Source organism: Schistocerca serialis, chromosome 7, assembly GCF_023864345.2.
Source record: "Schistocerca serialis cubense isolate TAMUIC-IGC-003099 chromosome 7, iqSchSeri2.2, whole genome shotgun sequence".
NCBI classification, from domain to species: domain Eukaryota; kingdom Metazoa; phylum Arthropoda; class Insecta; order Orthoptera; family Acrididae; genus Schistocerca; species Schistocerca serialis.
Genome location: NC_064644.1, coordinates 563,688,631 through 563,709,277, shown reverse-complemented (window position 1 = coordinate 563,709,277; position 20,647 = coordinate 563,688,631). Strand labels below are relative to the sequence as shown.

Below are 20,647 nucleotides of genomic sequence, written 5' to 3'. Positions count from 1 at the left end.
ATGTCATTGAATCTGAGTTGCTAAATAGTATCTTTGACAGCGGCTTCTCCCAACACTTACTCTGAATGAGTCGTGTACTCTTGTCATTACTCGGGTCTCGGAAGCTTGAAGCTATGATAGGATATCACCGTTAATATTGTGCTGTGTAGTGGAGTTGGGATAGGGTTAAGATCAAAAAGGCAGGTGCTAATGCAGCACTGAACATCAGTGAAGTGTGAATTGAAGCTTAGCTGAAGGTCTCCACGAAGAAAGTGAATGAACAGCTGTTAGGGGAATAATCATCTTGCCATGTAACATGAAAATGAATTTTTTACCTCATCAAGATGCTACCAATGACGAAATTGTAAAGTGGATTAAGATGATAACCAAGGAAAAATTTAATGAAACGGTGCGCAGGAAGATTAGATACAGTGGTGAAATAAAAAAGCAGACATGGAAAATAGTTTCCCACAATATATATAAAGCTGTAAAAGATTCCGCAGAAGTGAAGTTATTCATTGAAGACATTGCTGATGCAATTAAACAGCGTGCAGAATATTCTGACTTTGATTGGATTCATTTGTCTGTAACAGGTGGAAATTTGCTCAACACTCACAAATTGCTGCAGTATAGGGATAATACTAAACTTGTGCCGTCAAAATATTTTGAAAGTTTATGCCGCAAAACTTCGCCACACAAATCTTTTTTTGTACGTATTCATGCGTTACGAGAGTTGTTATCTGTTAATTTACCGGACAGTATATCATTTGAAAGCTGGCCCACTCTTCAAAGCAATTTACAGCACAGCCTTAGCCAGAAGAGCCAAGAAGAATTCACATTAAGCTTAAAAGTGCATGCCAGAATAATGTCGTCCCCGTCATTGGCGTTTGTGAAGGAATGTTATATAAATCTTGTAGAAAGCTTACGGTTGTACTATATAGATGCTGCAATCGGCACCACCCCATCTTTTGTACAAGGATTGAATTTTTCAAATCCTGTGCATAACAAATTGATAAAACTGGTACATTTTATACTTGCAATGTCGAACGAAATGCCCAAGAGTTGGGCACGCTTCAAAAACAATTGGATAGAAGAAATAATTAATGCATTTATGATTTTGATCACCATGCATATACACACTACAACAGGGGATGCATTAATTTATCCATTTCATGTAATTGCTGCTCTTGACCCAAGAGCTATTTGGTGTTTCCATTGGCTGCATGGCACTCTTGGAAGAAATATTTTCTTCAGTTTTCAGTCAAAAGTGTCTGCATTTTTAAAATTTGTATCAGGTTCAATACTTCAGTATTTAAAGCACCCAACGTATTCATGTCACAGTACTGATTTTAACAATAAGCTCACCTCTTCTGCGATTAAGGAAGGAATATTTATTCATTCTGTCAGTATTTTAGGTATTATGGCATGCTATAAAAGAGGAGACAGTTTTATTCTTGATTATTTCAGTGAGCAGACTGGAGTAGTGCCATTGCAGCATATCCTAATTGCCCTTATAACATCTTTAAATGCACACTCGTGTAGTATTCCACTGAAGAAAGTAATTACAGAAACTGTGATAAAAATATTTCACAACAGAGGTGACAAGTACATAAATGAGTCAACAGTAAGGTGTTTACTGGAACCACTTAAAACATTAAATTGTGAGACCACTATGTTACCAGAGAACACTATAAGAATCTTACATTCCATCACTGCAGATGAGCGTTCCCTGCACTATTTACTACACAGTACAGAAGAGCGTCGAAAATCGGTTGGTACACTTGAGGCAGTTTCAAAATGTGCAGTGGAGGCTCCAAATGATGAACCATTTCAAAACTTGATAATGAATTATGTAGTTTCAAGACTTGAAAGACATGAAAAAGAAACCGCAGGATTGTTAAGCATGCTCCTGGAAACGTGTGTAGCATTAATGCCCGTCTCATTTGGTTGTACGATACCTTCGTTCACCAGTAATTTTTTAACAACTGTTATTGCTTATTACAAGTTGTCTCAGACTGGTATTAATGAGGGGGAACAAACACAGTTTGGCAAAGAGATTGGGTAAGTTGAAGGCAGGCAACTTCTTTGTATCTCACTTATTGGTTCCCACACATATAAGAGCACATTTTATTGTTGTTGTTCTTCCTCTTTTGGTGCAAGTAGATAATTCACAGAAATGTTTTGTATGCACAGTTTTAATGTATGCTGTTGTATTTTGTTAAAGTTGCCCTCTTGGAACAATAATGTGCCTCTGCAGCTTCGACTCTCAGAAATATTTTGTCATCCACAAATGCCTAAAATGTGATATGAAACAAATGTGGAATGATGATTTGAAAATTAAACAGTAAGGAATAATTCTGTTTTCAGTATAGGTTTACGCTATATCTATATCTACATGTACATCAATATTCCGCACATTGCCTAATGGTGTGTGGCAGAGGGTACTTCAGGTACCACTAACTGATTCCCCTTCCTGTTCCACTCGTGAATGGTGCATGGTAAGAATAATTGTCAGTAAGACTCTATATTAGCTCTAATTTCTTGAAATTCTCCCCCCCCCCCCCCCCCTTCCTTCATTATGATCATTTCACTTGGTGTGTGTGGGAGGAAGTAATATGTTGTCCAACTCTTACACGAAAGTAGTCACTCGAAATTTAAGTAATCAATCTCTTCATGATACACAATGCCTCTCTTGTGACGTATGCCACAGAAGTTTGTTGAACATCTCTTTAACACTCTTGTGCCAGCTAAACGACCGTGTGATGAAACTCGTCATTCTTCGATAGATCATCTTTCTCTCTTGTATCAGTCCTCCCCTGGTGAGGGTTCCAAATTGATAAATGATACTCAAGAATTGGTTGAACAAGCGCCTTGTAAGCCACATACTTAGTGGATGAGTAAAATTTTCTCGACATTCTTATTGCGAGTCTCAATCTGGTGTCTGCTTTTCCTTCTATTTATGTGAGGCCTATGCGATCAATCCACATAAGGTCGCTCTGCATGCTTCCTCTTAGATATTTTGCAGCAGTTTTTGTTTCCAGAAATTCGTCATCAGTGGTATAGTTGTACAGTAGTGGATTTCATTTCCTGTTTATGCACAGTATGTTACATTTATTTATGTCTATATCAAATGCCAGGGATTGCACCATTCCGGCATTCCTGCTTTCTTATAGACCACATCACTTGTGAAAAGTCTTAAAGAACTTGGAATGCTTTGTACTTGATCATTTATATATATTGTAAACAGTAACAGTCCCATCACATTTCCTTGTGGTACTCCAAAAATTACCTTTACATCTGTAGAATTTGTTCCATTAAAAATATCATTTTGAGTTCCATTTGCAAGGAAGTCCTGAATCCAGTTGCAAATCAGCTTCAATTTCTCAGTAAGGTCATTTTTTCTTTTTTTCACTAGACAGCAGTATGGGGCAGTGTCACTTGTTTCTAGTTGCTAGGTTCCGTTTTGCTCCAGCAACCTGTGATGAACTGCAGCGAAAAGGGGAGCAATTTCTTTTGCATATTCTTTGCAGAATCTTACAGGTCCTGATGCCATTCTCTACTAAGTAATTGTAATTGCTTTTCTGTTTTGCGATCAGTTATCCCAATATCTGCCATTTCAATTTTTCATATGATAATTTAAAGAAGGAACCATATTATGATTTTCTGCAGTGAAACAATTTCAGAAGACTGAATTTAATATTTTGACCACCTCCTTGTTACCTTCATTTTGGTGCCTTTATGGTCACTGAGTGTCTGAATAGATGATTTCCAACCGCATACTCATTTTACATAAGACCAAGACCTCTTGGGGTTTTCACTCAGATCAGTTGACAACATTTTGATCTCATTATACGGAAATACAGAAGCGTCCAATTCCACTCGTCTGCTTTGACCCATGACATAACAAATATGGTGGAAACGACCGTACACTATGACTCCAATATGGTGTCTATGACGTCATTACGTAAACATGACCACAAACCCGAAAATACATTGAAAAACCAATACACACACATACCGCAAAAAACCTAAAGAAATTAACAGGGCAAGTGTGGAAAATTGGGGGTTTTTGGCTGGGGACAAAGTAAATATAAACAAATTTAGACGTACACCACCATACCAAACCACACAAAACAACGAAAAAACAGACAACACAAAACTCCCCAAATTCCATTAAACACAATATCCTCTGGAATCGAACGCATCCCTTGCCCTATATAGATCAACATCAGCTCCCGATCCCACAAATAACACTTCCCTTGACCTATATAGCTCAACAGCAACTCCCAATACTGGAACACCCACAGCCACAAGCACACATTGGAATCGAACACTTCCGTTGACCTGTTATCCTTATGACAGCTCCACCTACAGCCGTCCCTGGTCCGAGATGCAGGAACTTTAGTAAGCCTCATTTCTTCACGACATACTAAACACTTCACAACTTCATCCAAAAATCCGAATATTTGAAGAAATTTTACTAGAGACAACGATCTGTCCCCCATCATTGCCAACAACCGAAAACTGTTGACATTGTCAGTCATATCCATACCTACCAAAGACATAAAAAAGCAATTTACCAAAATTCATACACGACGAACAGAAAAAAAAGCTACAATAACGTCGAAATAACAAAACTAAAATCGTTAACTCACTCAAAAATATTTCGCTGAAAGCACAGCACCAAAACCACACATGTGCAATGCTATAACGCAAATGAACCCCATACGCCACGTAACACGCTACCCATAAACACACCACCAGAGAGAACCACTGAGTGTAACAATACGCCACCTATAAACACGCCACACATGCAAACTAAACCAAAAATGTCACCTAACACACCACCAGAGAGCACCACCAATCTCATCAAAATGACATCTACAAACACGACACTATCACAAACTAAATTCCGCGCCGTTGTGACATCACACACCACAACAGCCTTACGTCACGGGTCAAAACCGACGGGTGGGATCGGATGCTTCAGTCGACCCCATTATACTTGTTTTTGCTTTGCACAGCTTTTATTTGTTTGCTAACATTTGCCTTCCATTGAATCTCGGATGCTCCCTTTGTTTATGTAACAGTTTTCTAACATTGAAAGTGATCCATGGTGGGTCTCTTCCATCACTCAAGACCTTGCTTGCCACATACTTGTCTAAGACATATTTAACAATGCTTTTGAATTTTTTCTATTTGTGCTCCATGTCTTCAACTTCATCACTGAGTATATGATGCCAACAACTTAGATACCCTGTGGTTTGTATCTTGTCACTCTTGCTAAACAAAAATAATTTCCTATCTTTCTTAACAATCCTTGTATACCTCTCACATCAGTGTGTTCACTGAAACCTTCCTCCACATAAAATGATTTGATAAGTTTTGTTTGTAGCTAGGAGGTCTAAGGCGTTCCTTTTTCAAGTTGGTTCTCCAATTATCTGCTCAAAGTAATTTTCGGTCAAGACATTCAGAATACTGTCACACCAATCCCTGTCTCTAGCACTAGTTTTGATATCTTGACTCTCCCAATCTATACCTGACAAGGTGGAATTACCCCATCTTACAATGGCATGATTGGGATACCAAAATTCTCTCTGAAATGTTCTACCAGCACAGCTCCTGATGCATGTGGTCTACAAAAGCTTCTAATTACCATTTTTGACCCACCTTTACTGCATAATTTCACCCACATTAATTCAGGTGTTGTCAAATTCTTTACTTCAGTAAATATGCTGCCTTCGTTGATGACTAACCTATCCTTGTGATAAATATTCCAATCTGAAATTAGGATTTTGTTGCTATCCACTTCCAGTTTCAACCAACTTTCTGTTCCTAACACTACCTGTGCATTATAATTTTCAATAAGTGATCATTCTGAGACCTCTCCTGGGATTCTCCAGCACTTTACTAATATCTTATTAATCTCTTCTATGTACAATATGTGAGGATGAGTGTTCTCTGAGAACATTGTGGCTGACGTATCTTTGATTTTGCAAGGCAATTCACCTCTGATCCCAAGGGGTTTCCTTTAACCTAAACAACCCCTATTTGCACTTCACACACTTATTCCAGTACCCTAGTAGCCTGACCTATTAAGGGGAACCCTGCAGTTTTCCACCCTATAGCAAAGGTCCAGAAATTCGCATCCAATATCATCACAGAATGGTCTGAGCCTCCGGTTTAGAACTTGCGCTCTGCTCCAGATCAGAGGACTGCGGTCAACCATGGATATGATGTTACAAGTAGTGAGCTTAACCTTAGGACTGATACTGTGGGAGGCCGTGTGTTCATTGCAGTTAAAAGCTGTTTAAACACAGTTGAGATCGATACTGGGTCAGACTGTGAAATAGTCTGGATAAAGCTGTCAATTAGACAAGGAGTGACCATTGTATTAGGATGTTTTTATAGACCACCAGCATCTGCAACATACATTACAGAATGTTTCAGGGAAGGTCTTGAGTACATAGGAAATAAATATCCAAATTATTCATTAGTTATAGGTGGAGACTAATCTGGTGTCCATTGACTGCGAAAATTACACGTTATCACAGGGGGCAGAAGCAAAGACTCGTGTGAAGTTATTCTAGGAGCACTCTCAACATATAACTTTGAGCAATTGGTTAGAAAACCAACACGAGATGGAAACATATTAGATATCTTGGCAACAAACAGACTTGATCTTTTTGAGGAAGTTAATCTAGAAGAAGATTTTGGTGACCATAACGTCATTGTGGCGTCTATGTCATTGATTGGAGGAAAAAAAAAAAAAAAAAAAAAAACAGTGTAGAGTTTTCTTGTTTGGGAAAGTAAATAGTGTCATTAATGAATATCTTCATAGCTCCAAGCATTCACCGCAGGACACAAAGATATTGAGATCTTTGGTCTGAATTTAAAGGTATTACCACCAAGTGCTAAAGAAGTATGTGCCTAGCAAAAATATAGCGGAGGGAAAGGATTCACCTGGGTTCAACAAACGTATTAGGAAGTTGCTGAGAAAGCAGAGTATTTTGCACAGTCATTTTAAAAGTGTCACTGCCCTGCTGACAAACAGAAATTATGTGAAATGAAAGCAGCTGTCAAAAGGTCAATGAGAGATTCTTTTAACGAATTTGAAACCAGTATTTTATCTGCAGATTCTAAAAATAACCCCAAAAAATTTGGTCCTTTGTAAATTCTATGAATGCTACAACTAATTCAATACCTTTGCTTGCTGACAAAACGGGTAATGTACGGATGATGATAAACAGAAGACCGAAATTCTAAACATAGCTTTCAAAAACGCATTTACGGTAGAGGACTGCAGCACCATTCCCCCTTTCAATTATCAAACAAACGCAAGGGTGGTTGACATAGTGTTTAGTGTATCTGGGGCTGTAAAACAGTTAAGATCCTTAGACACCAGGAAGTCATCTGGCCCAGACGGTATCCCTGTAAGATTTTACATTGACTATGCTACAAATATAGCACCATTCTTATCCATCATCTATCAGACATCATTGGAACAGCGGAAAGTTCCACGGGACTGGAAGAAGGCCCAGGTCGTAGCAATCTATTAAAAGGGTAGAAAATCGGATGCACATTATTACTGGTCAATTTCACTGACATCAATTTGTTGCAGAATCAAGGAACATATTTTGTGTTCAGACATAATGACCTTGCTAGACTCTGAGAAGCTCATCTGCAGAAACCAGCACGGTTTTAGGAAACAGCAGTCATGCAAGACACAGCTGGCCCTCTTTGTGCATGATATACAGCAGGCTTTAGATACTGCCTCCCAGGTTGATGCCATATTTCTCAACTTTCTAAAGGTGTTCGACTCAGTTTCTCACTGTCGCTTGCTCCAAAAAGTGCACGCTTATCCTGTATCGGATGACGTGTGGCTGGTTAGGAAGTTTCCTAACAGACAGAGAGCAGTATGTCGTCCTGAATGGGGAGACTTTGAAAGAAAGAAGTGTAACATCAGATGTGCCACAGGGCAACGTAATAGGTCCACTGCTTTTTACGATTTACTTAAATGATCTGGTTGATGGTATTGACAGCGGCATTAGACTATTTGCCAATGATGCTGTAGTCTACGGGAAAGTAGTATCACACAAAAATGTAGATTTGCAGAAAATAAATGCCTGGTGTAGTGACTGGCAGTTATCTCTCAATATTAGTATGTGTAACCTACTGCGTATAACAAAGCGAAAATCCTTGTTAATGTAAGAGTACAAAATAAATGCCCAGTCTTTGGAAGCGGTAACATACGTCGAGTATTTTGGTTTTACTATTCGAAATGGTCTCAAATGGAATGATTAGGTTACACAAGTAATGGGTAAGGTGAACTCTAGATTGCGCTTTATTGGTAGAATCCTGAAGCGATGCAGTCCTTCAACAAAGGAAATTGCATTCAATACTTTAGTTCTTCCAGTCTTACAGTATTATTCATCTGTATGGGGCCCTTACCAGTTGGGTCTGATTCAAGAGATTGAGAAGGTCCAAAGAAGATTGGCAAGATTTGTGACTGATGCATTTAGCCATCGCAAGAGCGTTACAAATCTCATAGAAAGTTTGAAATGGGACGCGCTAAATGGAAGGGGCTGTTCACTAAATTCCAAAATCCGATCTTCACCAAGAATGTAGGCCCCCAGAGCGTATATTATTACCACCAACTTTCAAATCACCCAGTGATCACCATTCAAAGATAGGGAAATTAGAGCTTGTACCGAGGCATTCAGACAGTCATTTTTCTCTCACGTGATCTGCGAGTGGAACAGAGAGGGGGAAATAAGACTTTGGCGCAAATAGTGCCCTCCGCCACACACCGTATGGTGGCTAGTGGAGTATATATGTAGAACCCCACATGCGATGCTAGTTGCCTTCACCAAATTGGCCATCTGCTGAAAGGAACTGAGAATGGTATCAGAACCCAAGTGCCAGGCATCATTCACGCCAACATGTACCACCAACTGTATCTGGTTGTACCATTCGATACCCACTGGCATGGCATATTAATCTGTAGTGCTCAAAATAGCCGGCCGGAGTGGCCGTGCGGTTCTAGGCGCTACAGTCTGGAGCCGAGCGACCGCTACGGTCGCAGGTTCGAATCCTGCCTCGGGCATGGTTGTGTGTGATGTCCTTAGGTTAGTTAGGTTTAATTAGTTCTATGTTCTAGGCGATTGATGACCTCAAAAGTTAAGCTGCATAATGCTCAGAGCCATTTGAACCATTTTTTGCTCAAAATAGTACAGGTCCCCAAGGTGAAACAAGTTTATACTTTTATATGGTTATGAGTCTGTAAGAGAATGCTCTTTTCATGCTACAAAATATAAACTATACAACAACCATTCCATTTAAAAGAATAGCGTGTGATATCTCAGGCTTTCTCAGCATGATTGGTTAATTGTGTGCTTTCAGGAGTTCAGCTGAATTGCAGTGTAGATGTTCTGCATTCAAAAGAGCCACCCATTCCTTCTCTTCTTTGTCCTCACCAGTAACAACATTTTTGGCATGAACAAACCACAGTTACTGTTGTAAGATGATTCTTTTCGCTTCATACCACTTCAAGCAATGTACTGAGCTAACAGTGTGAAAAGCTGAAGAATAATGTAGTGCACAGTGATGTGCCAACAGTGAGACTGCAGTGTAAACATATCCTTCATCAAACACATGACTTTGTAAACCAGATAATAGTAGAAACAAGGTAAACAATGTTAGATTCAAATCATTAGTCACTAGATTCAATGAATTTTTCCTAACAGCAGCAGAAGTCAGAGGGACAAAAAGTGGGCTATGAAAAGCAGACCCATTAGAGTTATGTTGACAGGGATTTCATAATCCACCAACAGGTCAGTTTTTCCGAATCAACTGTTGGAGAAATCATAAAAATCGTTATGTCACTGATAATTAATAACTCTGCAGGATTTGATGCTATTTTAACTAAAGTACTAGAATCTTGTGCTGACCTCAGTAACGAATCAACAATTAAATGTGTATTTCCTGAAAGATTGAGGTACGCAGTAGTAATATCCATTTATAAAAGTGAAGATGTGCTAGTGATCTCTAATTAATTATAGGACCATCTCCTTCCCTCCTGATTTCTCAAAACTCATTGAGAATGTAGCAAATAACAGAAAATAGCTCACTTTGTTTCCATAAAGGTTTCTGTGGTGTCACCGCCAGACACCACACTTGCTAGGTGGTAGCCTTTAAATCGGCCGCGGTCCGTTAGTATATGTCGGACCCGCGTGTCGCCACTATCAGTGATTGCAGACCGAGCGCCGCCACACGGCAGATCTACAGAGACTTCCTAGCACTCGCCCCGAGTTGTACAGCCGACTTTGCTAGCGATGGTTCACTGACAAATTACGCTCTCATTTGCCGAGACGATAGTTAGCATAGCCTTCAGCTAAGTCATTTGCTACGACCTAGCAAAGCGCCATTACCAGTTACTATTGATGCTGTAAAACATGTACCGTCAAGAGCGATGTTCACCATTTACGGATTAAAGTTAAGTATTCCAGCAGCTACGTACGTTTTTTGTTAGTCTCATTTCCTTGACCTGTTCCAGACCTCACACCAGCCTGCGTGAGCTAAAACGCGTGCCTTTCGGCTTCCTCTCATAGTGGGTTGGCTGTCTTGCCAATCCACAACAGTTTCTCCACTGAATAAGCAATATATGATTAAATAAAAACGGTTCTGGTAGAACTAAACAATAAAAATTGCTCTGATGACATTTTCTGTGATCTTGCAAAGCCTTTTATCATATATACCATAAAATTATACTAGGGAAACTAAAATGGTATGATGCCAAGTCATTCCTTGCATAGATGGAGTCTTATCTGAACAACATGAGAGAGATTCTAGGTACCACACTTATTGTATGACTCACTGAGAGTGGCGAATTAAGAAAGAGAAATACTTTCTTGGTACCCTGCATACCCATATGTCATATCAAAATAATTACCACATTTCAGGATTGTTGTAAACATTGTTACCAGCCTTAGGCGTGAACTATCCACCGCTGGAGATGCTGACAATTGTGGGGGATTTTCTCGCAATGAGCCAATCATCTTCACAATTAATGTCTATGAAATGTAAATGGAATGAGGCTAATGCTTCAAAGACCTTCCCAGCTGCACCACGATTCCTTGTTTCACACACTGAAAACGATCAGTTCTTCGCTATAGTAAATCCATTTATTATTCAGAAAGGTGTTGATGCAATTGCTGGCCCTATGAAATCCTATCTTCGTTTACACAGTGGCACTTTGCTTTTGGAGGCTACTTCTAATTCTCAAGCACAATAACTTCCTGCAGCTTCGCTCCTCTGTTGCTATCCTGTTCATATTGAGGCCCATTGAACGCCGAATTCTTCCCGTGGTGTTATTTAAACTAGGCTGCTCAATGGGCTGACCAACGCAGAAATCCAAATCTACCTGTCAGATCAGTGTGTCATTGCAGTCCATTGGGTAATGAGAAAAGTAGATGCTTCCTTAGTGCCCTCACTCTCACTTTTTATGGAGTGCTTTTTCTGTCAAAGATCAAAACAGGTTATGAAGTTATCACGGTCAGACCATATATAATGAACATGATGGGATGCTACCAGTGTCATCGTTACAACCACACATGAGAGCCCTGTCGACGCCCAGCCAAATGTGGAACTCGTGGTAGGGATGCTCACGAGGGCCATTGTCCACCTCCTTCTCCGCGCTGCATCAACTGCAGTGGGAACCATGCCATGACATCCTGCAATTATCCCATGTATCTCAATGAGTAGACTGTCCAGAATATCTGAATAAAGGAAAAAGTGCCTTACCCAGTTGCTTGCAAGTCGTTGGCTAGTTGGAAAACCTTTGTTCACCATCTGGCACCTACAGTACTGTTCTTGCTACATCTCGCTCCATGAAGGACATGGACAGGCGGACATGCGACCTCAAATATAGCCCTGCAATTGTGAAATCACCCAGCATAATGGTAGCATCCCTGTCTCCTCCTCCAGCTGGGCAACATGCCATCAAACTTTCGTCTCTCAGGGCGAAGTCACCTGCTGCATAACTGGCAGGTGGGAAAGGACAGAAGGAATGCTCCTTTGAAGACTTTCTACATCCCTCCATCCGACTAACCCGTGAGTCTTCCTCTGCTAACCAGAAAGGCCCGAAGAAGTCAGGCAAAGGCAAACAGTCTTCTCCTTTACCAACTTGAAGATCCTCTTCTATGGTGGTGCCGTGCATCGCCAGGCCAACCTCCGTATTGCCAGTGCTCTGGACTCCATAGGCCAATGGAGAAAGAATGCCGATGCTTCTGTAGACCTCATGGAGCAGGTTCTTTCTGCCTCTGTGCCGTGTAGCAGTAGGTCTGCGAAAGCTGGCACTCGGCAGCTGCCGAGTTGATACCCCCTCATTTTTTCCTCACCATGGCTCTCCTCCAATGGAATGTTTGCGGTCTTCGATGCAACAAAGAGGATGTACATCTGCTCTTAGAATTGCAGCATCCACTTGTTCTCTGCCTTCAGGAAACAAAATTGCATCCTCACGACCGCTTTGAGTTATCGCCTTTCTTCCCGGTCCATTTTTACCTCTCCCTCAAGGACGGCATTTCATCTATTGGGAGGGGGGAATCATGCTGCTCATATGGGATAACTTTCATAGTCAAACCATATCCCTAATTACCCAACTTCAAGGGGTTGCAGTTCGCCTTTTCCTTTCACACTTGACATTTTCACTTTGTACCGTTTACATTCCTCCATTATTCAATGTTACCAGGGCAGACTTCCTCAGAACCTGTCCGAGTAGCACCCTCTTGGCTGACATCCTCAATCAACTTGACCTCCTCTGCCTTAACACAGGACCACCCACATTCCTTTCAGACTCCGCACACACCTGTTCCCATTTGGATTTATCCTTCTGCACTGCCCAGCTTACCCATCGTCTCGAGTGGTCCGTTGTCTCTGCCACATGCTCGAGCGACCATTTCCCTTGTGCTCTCTGCTTGCTGGCTCCTACCTCACCTATGTGCACATCCAAATGGCCGACTGGAGCCTTTACTCCTCCCTGGCAGCCTTCAGCGAACAACAATTCCCCAGTTGTGATGACCAGGTAGAATATCTTACAAGTGTTAGACCGTATTGCCGCAGAACGTTCCATTCCTCTTTGCCGCACTGTGTCCTGGTCCCTTGGTGGACCAAGACATGTCCTGATGCAATTTGCGTGCGGAAGCATGCTCTCTGCATTTTTAACCATCATCCGACGATAACAAGCTGCAGTCATTATAAACAGTTGCATACACAGTGTTGTTGCATTCTTCAGGATAGCAAAAAAGCTAGCTGGATTTCATTCACCATTTATTTTACCAGTTCCACTCCCTCTTCTGTCATGTGGGCCAACCTCCAACAGCTCTCTGGAACCAAGATCCTTTCTATCCTGACAGTAGCAGACGACATCATTATGTACTCTACTGCTCTCTTTAACCCCTTGGGCCAGCATTTTGCAGAGATTTCGAGCTCCTCCCATTATCACCCTGCCTTCCTGCATCGTAAACAAGCAGAGGAGGCTCAGGCAATACCCTTCTCTTCTCAGAACCGTGAGTGCTATAATGCTGCCTTTACTATGAGGGAGCTAGATCATGCTCTCATTTCATCCCGATCTCCTCCCCAGGACCAGACAACTTTCACATTCAGATGTGCAGCACCTTTCTCTTCCGGATAAGCACTTTTATGCTTCATACGTACAATGGCCTCTGGGCAGAGAGAACGTTTCCCAGATGCTGTCGTAAAGCCACTGTGATACCCATACCTAAGCCTGGTAAGGACAAACGCCTTCCTTCTAGCTGCCACCCCATTTCTCTCACCAGCTGTGTTACTGTGTTTGCAAGGTGATGGAACATATGATTCATGCCCGGCTGGTATGGTGGCTCGAGTCTCGCAATTTACTAACCACTCCGCATTGTGGATTTGGAGTGTGCCATTCTGCAGTTTACCATCTCATCACTTTGTCTACCCATCTCATGAATAGTTTTCTGCAGAAATCCTAGACTGTGGCCCTGTTTCTCAATTCTCCACCTGCTGGAGGACTTGTATCCTCCTTACCCTCCAGGCTTCCAGGGCCGCATGTCCCATTTCCTTCAGTAATTTGTAAAAGACTGAGTGTTCAAGGTACGTGTAGGTTCTGCCTTGTCAGACACCTTTATCCAGGAAAACAGTGCCTCAGGGTTCCATCCTGAGCATCTTCCTTTTCGCTATCACCATTAATCCCATAATGGCCTGTCTCCTGCTAGGCATCTGCAGTTCCCTTTCTGTTAATGATTTTGCAATCTATTGCAGTTCTCCGCTTACTTGTCTTATTGCCCAGTGTCTTCAGTGCTTTCTCGATTGTCTTGGCTCATGGAGAATCGACAATGGCTCTCGCTTTTCCACCGACAAAACTGTTTCTATGTATTTCTGGTGGCACTATTGGTTCCTTCCACCATCTTTATGTCTTGGGCAAGTTGCTCTTCCTTTTGTTGAAAGTATAAAATTTCTGGGGCTCATGCTCAATAGGAAACTTTCTTGGTCCTCCCAAGTGTCTTACTTGGCAGCCTGCTATATGCAGTTCCTCAGTGTCCTACATGTCCTCAGTGGTACTTCCTGGGGAGCATACCGAACAACCTTCTTCAATTTGTACCGGTCCCTTGTCCATATGAAATCAGATTATGGGTGTTTTGTTTATGCATCTGCATGTCTGTCTCTCGTATGCCATCTTGATACTATCCACCATTGTAGCATTTGTTTGGCCATTGGCGCCTTTTACGTTAGTCCAGTTAAGAGTGTATGCAGAAGCTGCCAAACTACCACTGTTTTACCACCATGACTTTCTCCTCAGCAGATATGCATGCCGTTTGTCTGCCATGAGTGACCACCCATCCTATGCCTCCTTCTTCAGCGACTCCTTTAATCGTCAGTATGGGACGTGTCCCTCTTCTCTGTTACCTCCTGGAGTTTGCTTTGAGGTCTTGCTCCAGCAGCTTAACTTTACACTATCTGCCACTTTCCCAGTAGGTTGAACCCTTCACCACCTTGGCTTCATGCAGCTGTCCATGTTCACCTTGGCCTTGATTCGCTTCGTAAGGACACTACTCCAGCCTTGGTTTATTGCCTTCAGTTTCATGACCTTCTCACAAAACTGTGTTAGTACCTTTGTGTACACTGATGGCTCTTGGACTGACCGTGGTGTCGGGTGGGCCTTCATCATTGACACCGACGTTTATCTGTATCAGCTTCCGGAACACTGCTCAGTATTTATAGGAAAGCTCTTCACCCTGTATCAGGACACACACTACTCCAGCAACACAGGCTTTTCAATTACATTATCTGCTCCAACTCTCTCTCTGTGCTCTTCAAAGCCTCTGTGTACTGTCCACCATCCATCCCTTAGTGTAACAGGTCCAGGAGAGCTCACTCTTGAAGCCACTGTGATGTTTATGTGGGTCTGTGGTCACATTATTCTGGCGGGAAACAAGGCGGCTGATGCTGCTGCCAAGATTGCAGTTGTCACATTTCAGCCCACTAGTTATTACATGCCCTCTGATGATCTCTGTGCTGCTGTCTGTCAGCAGTGGTGCCTGCCACTTTGGCATCTCCACTGGTCCTCCCTTCATGGGAACAAGCTCTGGGCCATTAAGCGTCTCCCAGTGGATTGGACGACATCCCCTTGGCCCTCTCACTGTGAGGTGCTTATTTTAGCTAGGTTGCATATCGGGCACTGTGTTTTTAGCCATTGCCATTCGTTAAGTGGTGCTTCCCCACCACTTTGTACTTGTGCTCAACCTTTGACAGACTGCCATTTCCTGATGGAATGCTCTCTTTTTAACCACTTACGTTCTCATTTGTGTTTGCCGTCTGAGTTACTGGCCATTTTAGTGAACAACATGAGGGCTGTCGACCGTGTTTTACTTTTTATCCACTGTAGCAATATGGTAAAGCCATTTAGTTTTTAGTTCAGGACCTCCGTTTCTGTATGGCGTAATTTATAGACATTTCTCCACTTCCCTGTTTTAGCTGTCATCTTTTCCATCAATTCGGATTAATGTGTAGTTGTTTTTAACTCTCGTCTTTGTCTTCGTGCTCTACAGTTTTGACATGGGCGCATAATGACACTAGTTGTTTTTGTGCTCTAAAACAGAACAAAACTAACAAAAAGCATTCTTCAAGTCGAATGGCATTCACACTTACTGAAAGGAAGTGAAGTGCTTTGTTATTGCTGTCTTGGATATATTCATTTCCATAACTGGTATCTAACGGTATGCCTTCTTGCAGTCAGATATGGTAAATATTGTCACTGCCAGAAAATGGTAAAATCCCTGATGTTTGGAACCAGGTAACAATCTGACACTGTTATGATGTTTAACATCCATTAGTCACCACAGGGCCTCCAGGTGCCATCTTTCTTTTTACCATGTCGAGCAGAAATGCCCACAGGCTATCAGATTTGTGTAGCATTCCCGTCTTCAACAAACCCTCAACTTTTGCTGCTACGAAACAATCCACAGCTGCTATGAGGCTGGTTGCGCTGAAGTCATCCTGATGTGGTAGAGTGTGTTATGCGACACCTTTGGCATATGTGCCATGTTGGCACCATTTTTGCAGTTACTACCACTGCATGTGTAGCTCATGATCTGATTCGTTTTTCATCCTAGCATACCCATATGACTTCTCTCTTTCCTTATTTGCGCTGTGCTGATAAGTACCTCTATTCCCACCAGTCACTTGAAATCAGCACCCAGCATGGCATCTGCCACCTTTGCTATTACAAAGGTTCATTGGTAACAGAATCCTGAATGTTTCTGCATTTCACACCTTCTGTATATCGCTACTGGTGACTTGTTTGCCGCTGTGAGGTGCGTTTGCAAGATTGTGGTTGCAGTTCTTCTGTCTCTGGATGGCAGTACACTAATGTCTGGTTCTGAATCAGTGAGGTAGGGGCATCCTGACCTCACGTCTTTAACATATAAACTGTGTGGTGGAGTAGGTAAAATCATGCTGGTTTCCTCGCTGGGCTGACATCTCTGCTGAAGGCATTCCTGTTAGTATTCACAGCCTGCTGTGCCTCCTGCCAGCCACTGTCACCATTTGCATGCGTGTGTGGTTGTGTACATCTTGTTGCTCTGTCACCAAACAACTGGTGTTACCAACAAATCTGTCCTAGTTGGCTATTTCTGAAAGCTCTGTTGTTACTTGTTCCTCGCATGGGTAAGCTCTTCTTTTTGCAATGACATAGACACTTGCCTCTGTAGTGCATCAAATTGCTCTGTAAGCTCTCGTATTTGTTTAGTAATATCCATGTGCTGGCCCTTCTGTATTGCTGCGATATCTTGCTGTATGCAGCAGTATGTGACCATTGTTTCATTTGCTCTGTGTGTACTGTCCAATGTTGTGTAAACTTTGTCTGCCAACATTATCAACAACTGGATATCGTTTTTTATCGCAAGTCACTACTGCTACCTTGACTACTACCGGCAGCTGCGCTAGCCATATGTGTTCCAGCATCAATCAAATAACTCTTCTTCTCCGAGAGTGCCCCATAGGTGCCACCAATATTTGGAGGGTGTTCTGTATTCCATTTTCTTGAATCTCAGTACCTGCCATATACATTAATTTAGTGGTTTACAAGACCTACTGATCAACAACTTTCTCAAACACACATACTGCTGTTCTGCCAGGGGCTTAAGTATGATGTCCGTGTCTACTGCCACTACAAGTGTCATGGGTTCATTGACTACCTTGTTCTGATTAAATTCCTGCCCAAGCATCACAAACCAAAGTTCTGGCTTGTCTGGCAGGAACTGTAGTGACCGAACCTTCATTAGTGGTTTGCTTGTTGCTGCACATCTGCTGCTAAATGCTGTACTTGGGCACACCACAGGATTCTCCTGCTCCTCCATTGCCAACTGCAGCTCCTCAATCTTCATCTGTCACTGCAGACCCATCTTGGAGGTCTGCTAACTGCTTTTTGTATGTGTGCATGCACGCGTCATCCCTTGACTTGATGATATTGCTTGTGCGTGTCTGTTGAGATATCTCTGGTTGCTTGTGGGGTCAACATTTTATAGGTACCCTAACTACACTTAAGTTGTACCCAAACAATTACCATGTGTCAGCATTGCTATATACTGTATTACCAATCTTAGGCATAAACTGTCCAAACAAATGCAAAACAAAACAACCAAGGAACAAATAACAGAGTCCAAAGAATAAAGCAACTGTCAACTAGATCTGTTTCAGAGAATAAAAACCAACTTGCACTACGCCCACTTCACTTTGATGATAACGGCTTCCGCAACCAGTGACATGTCCCTTACTTCATTTATATCACATGAAACACTCACCAAGTATATTATTAAACAGACTTGTTAGAAAGACAAGAAATAACTTCACAGGTTTGATATTAACAAAACAACTATCTTCTAAAGAAAAAGAAAATGCAAAGAAACTTTCTTGACTGAGTGAATGCTCAAATAAACTGTTCCAAAAATAACTGTCACATGTTGAATCCAAAAGTGTCTGTGTAAATGAAGTTTGATATAATGGCACTAAGTCCAACACTTTTTACGTGTGTGTGATTTAAAAAAATCAGAATACCATTTCCTCTCCACTCAGTGGCGTCTTGTTGGTGAATCCCACTTCATGGTGATGGCGATGTGCAGAAGAGCACATTGTCCAAGCAAGGTTTTCTCAATGCTCCTGGCTGCACTGGAACTGCCAGCTGTCATTGTGACATGGTCCTAAATAGTCACCTCACAGAGTGACACTTCTGTTTAATTGGTTCAAACATAGTTTCAGTGGAAGTAGGAAATAGTTCAGCATGCACATGTGCCATGGAGCTGCTGCTGGCCCAACCACTGGTATCACCCTCTGTTGTGTTGCTAGTAAGCTGTCTGGTTTAAATTTCTGCCTCACATGGACTGGAGTACCGATGCCATAATGTATGTAGTGCAGGTAGATGTTGGTGCCTGTTGCACTTGCCGCCACAGCTGTCCTCTCCTCCAGGGACAGAGTAGGTGAGGAGTAGGCAGTCTTCTCCAATGTCCACTGTCACTGTGGAAGGGGATCCAGGATGTTGATCCACTTCCACAGCAAGAGCTGGGCTGCTCATTGATCAGTGTCTTGGGTAATGTCCACATCAGCAGATATTGGCTGCACAGCTTCTGGAAGCAGAATGTTGAACAGAAGGTTGTATGGAACATAAAATTGGCCCATCTGTGGCAGAGAAGGACCCTAATGAGATCACACTTGATTGACGTCCTGAAACTCTGCTTTGAACACGGCACATCCCAGAGGGTGAGTGACGGAGGCCTGTATCCAGTGGAAGTGTCCACTTGTGAAAGTCAGGACCCTTATTGGGTTCGTGTATGAAAAACCTGTGACGGTGAGACTGTCAGGAATGTGGAGTGCAAAGGGGTGGATGACGAATAGTTGTGATTGATGAGGACAGCTGTGCAGACTTTTGGCAGGGAATGTACCTTCTTGAGGTGTAGCTCAGTGGGAAGAAGAAAAGGTTTTTTGACTCATTGACGGGATGGTGATGACATAGTCATCTGATTTTTGAAGATATGTGTAAACCTTTCCACCAACCCATTTGAGGCTGGATGCACAAGAGCAATACCCTCACTGGTGCAGAAATGAAAAAGGTAAAGATGCATGCTAATGCTCTGGTGGTATGGGTGGAGGACATGGAGATCATCCAGGTCACAAATGGGAAGTTTGTTTCTGCATCTATGGCAATAATCCTGGAGGAGCCTAAAAATGGGCCGAAGAGAGCAATTGTTAAGGGTGGACTGTTTGCTGTGATCTGTAGAACACGGAGAGACCAAAGCAGTGATGTCTGTCCATATGCTGCCAAGAAAGTTGTTGCTGGGCGAGCCACTTGGTGAGATGTAATAACTAAAGCCAGGTCCTGTATGGAGGCCATGGATTGTACTGATTGTTCAAAAGCATGTATGATTGTTAAGCAGGCATCCAGTGTGGAGTCCTTCAGTTTTAGCAAGTTCTGGTGTAGGGCCTCATCAGGTGCATGGTCGAGCAATGTGTACTGAATGAGGGAGGATGTGTAGGATTGTTTGCATTGTTCGTTGGCACATTGAATACAACACTCCTGTGATAGACCTTAAGGTCATGCCATCCATTCTGTATAACATCACACAATTGTGGCACCCAAAAAAATTTGTGTGTTTCTGTGGCCAAATTGACTAGGGAATCAAAATATTCTGTTGGGCCAGCATTAAGCGTGGTATATGATAGGGAGTGGGGCTCTGATTCAGAGTGCAACTGTTGTATCAGCTGCCAAATAGGAGGACAGTCATTAACAAGAAAAAAATGTTCATTGCTGTGTATCACCTTTCATTGTGTGGACGATGAAGTGTTGCTCCTTCCAGGGTATATGGCAGGTCCAGGGTTCTACCTTCCATTCAAACCCTGGAAACGATAGTGGCATTGGCCAGATGGTGCAAACAGTTCTATCAACCCGGTCCTCTTGTCCCGACATGGTGAGCGCCACCGCTTGTTCTGTCAGCCATTGTAGCTGTGTGACTACTGGATGCATCAGAGCCACCGGAGCATTGGCTGTGGCCATCTTGAAACAACCCTAGAAGTTCATAAGGCTACCTGGAACAGTGTGTGTCGAATTAAAATTTGTTCTTTCAAACCCCGTCAC

At 42.3% G+C, this 20,647-nt stretch overlaps 1 protein-coding gene across 3 annotated transcripts in view; it reads left to right on the top strand.

The window, feature by feature from the left end:
- The first annotated feature begins 60 nt into the window (after positions 1-60).
- Positions 61-20,647, top strand: part of LOC126412775 (protein broad-minded-like) — a 273,178-nt gene continuing 252,591 nt past the window's right edge. For all 3 annotated transcript variants that reach the window (XM_050082544.1, XM_050082542.1, XM_050082543.1), the window contains exon 1: positions 61-2,040. In XM_050082544.1, coding sequence (XP_049938501.1) covers positions 296-2,040 — 1,745 coding nt within the window. In that variant the 5' untranslated portion in view covers positions 61-295. The remainder of the gene's footprint in view (positions 2,041-20,647) is intronic.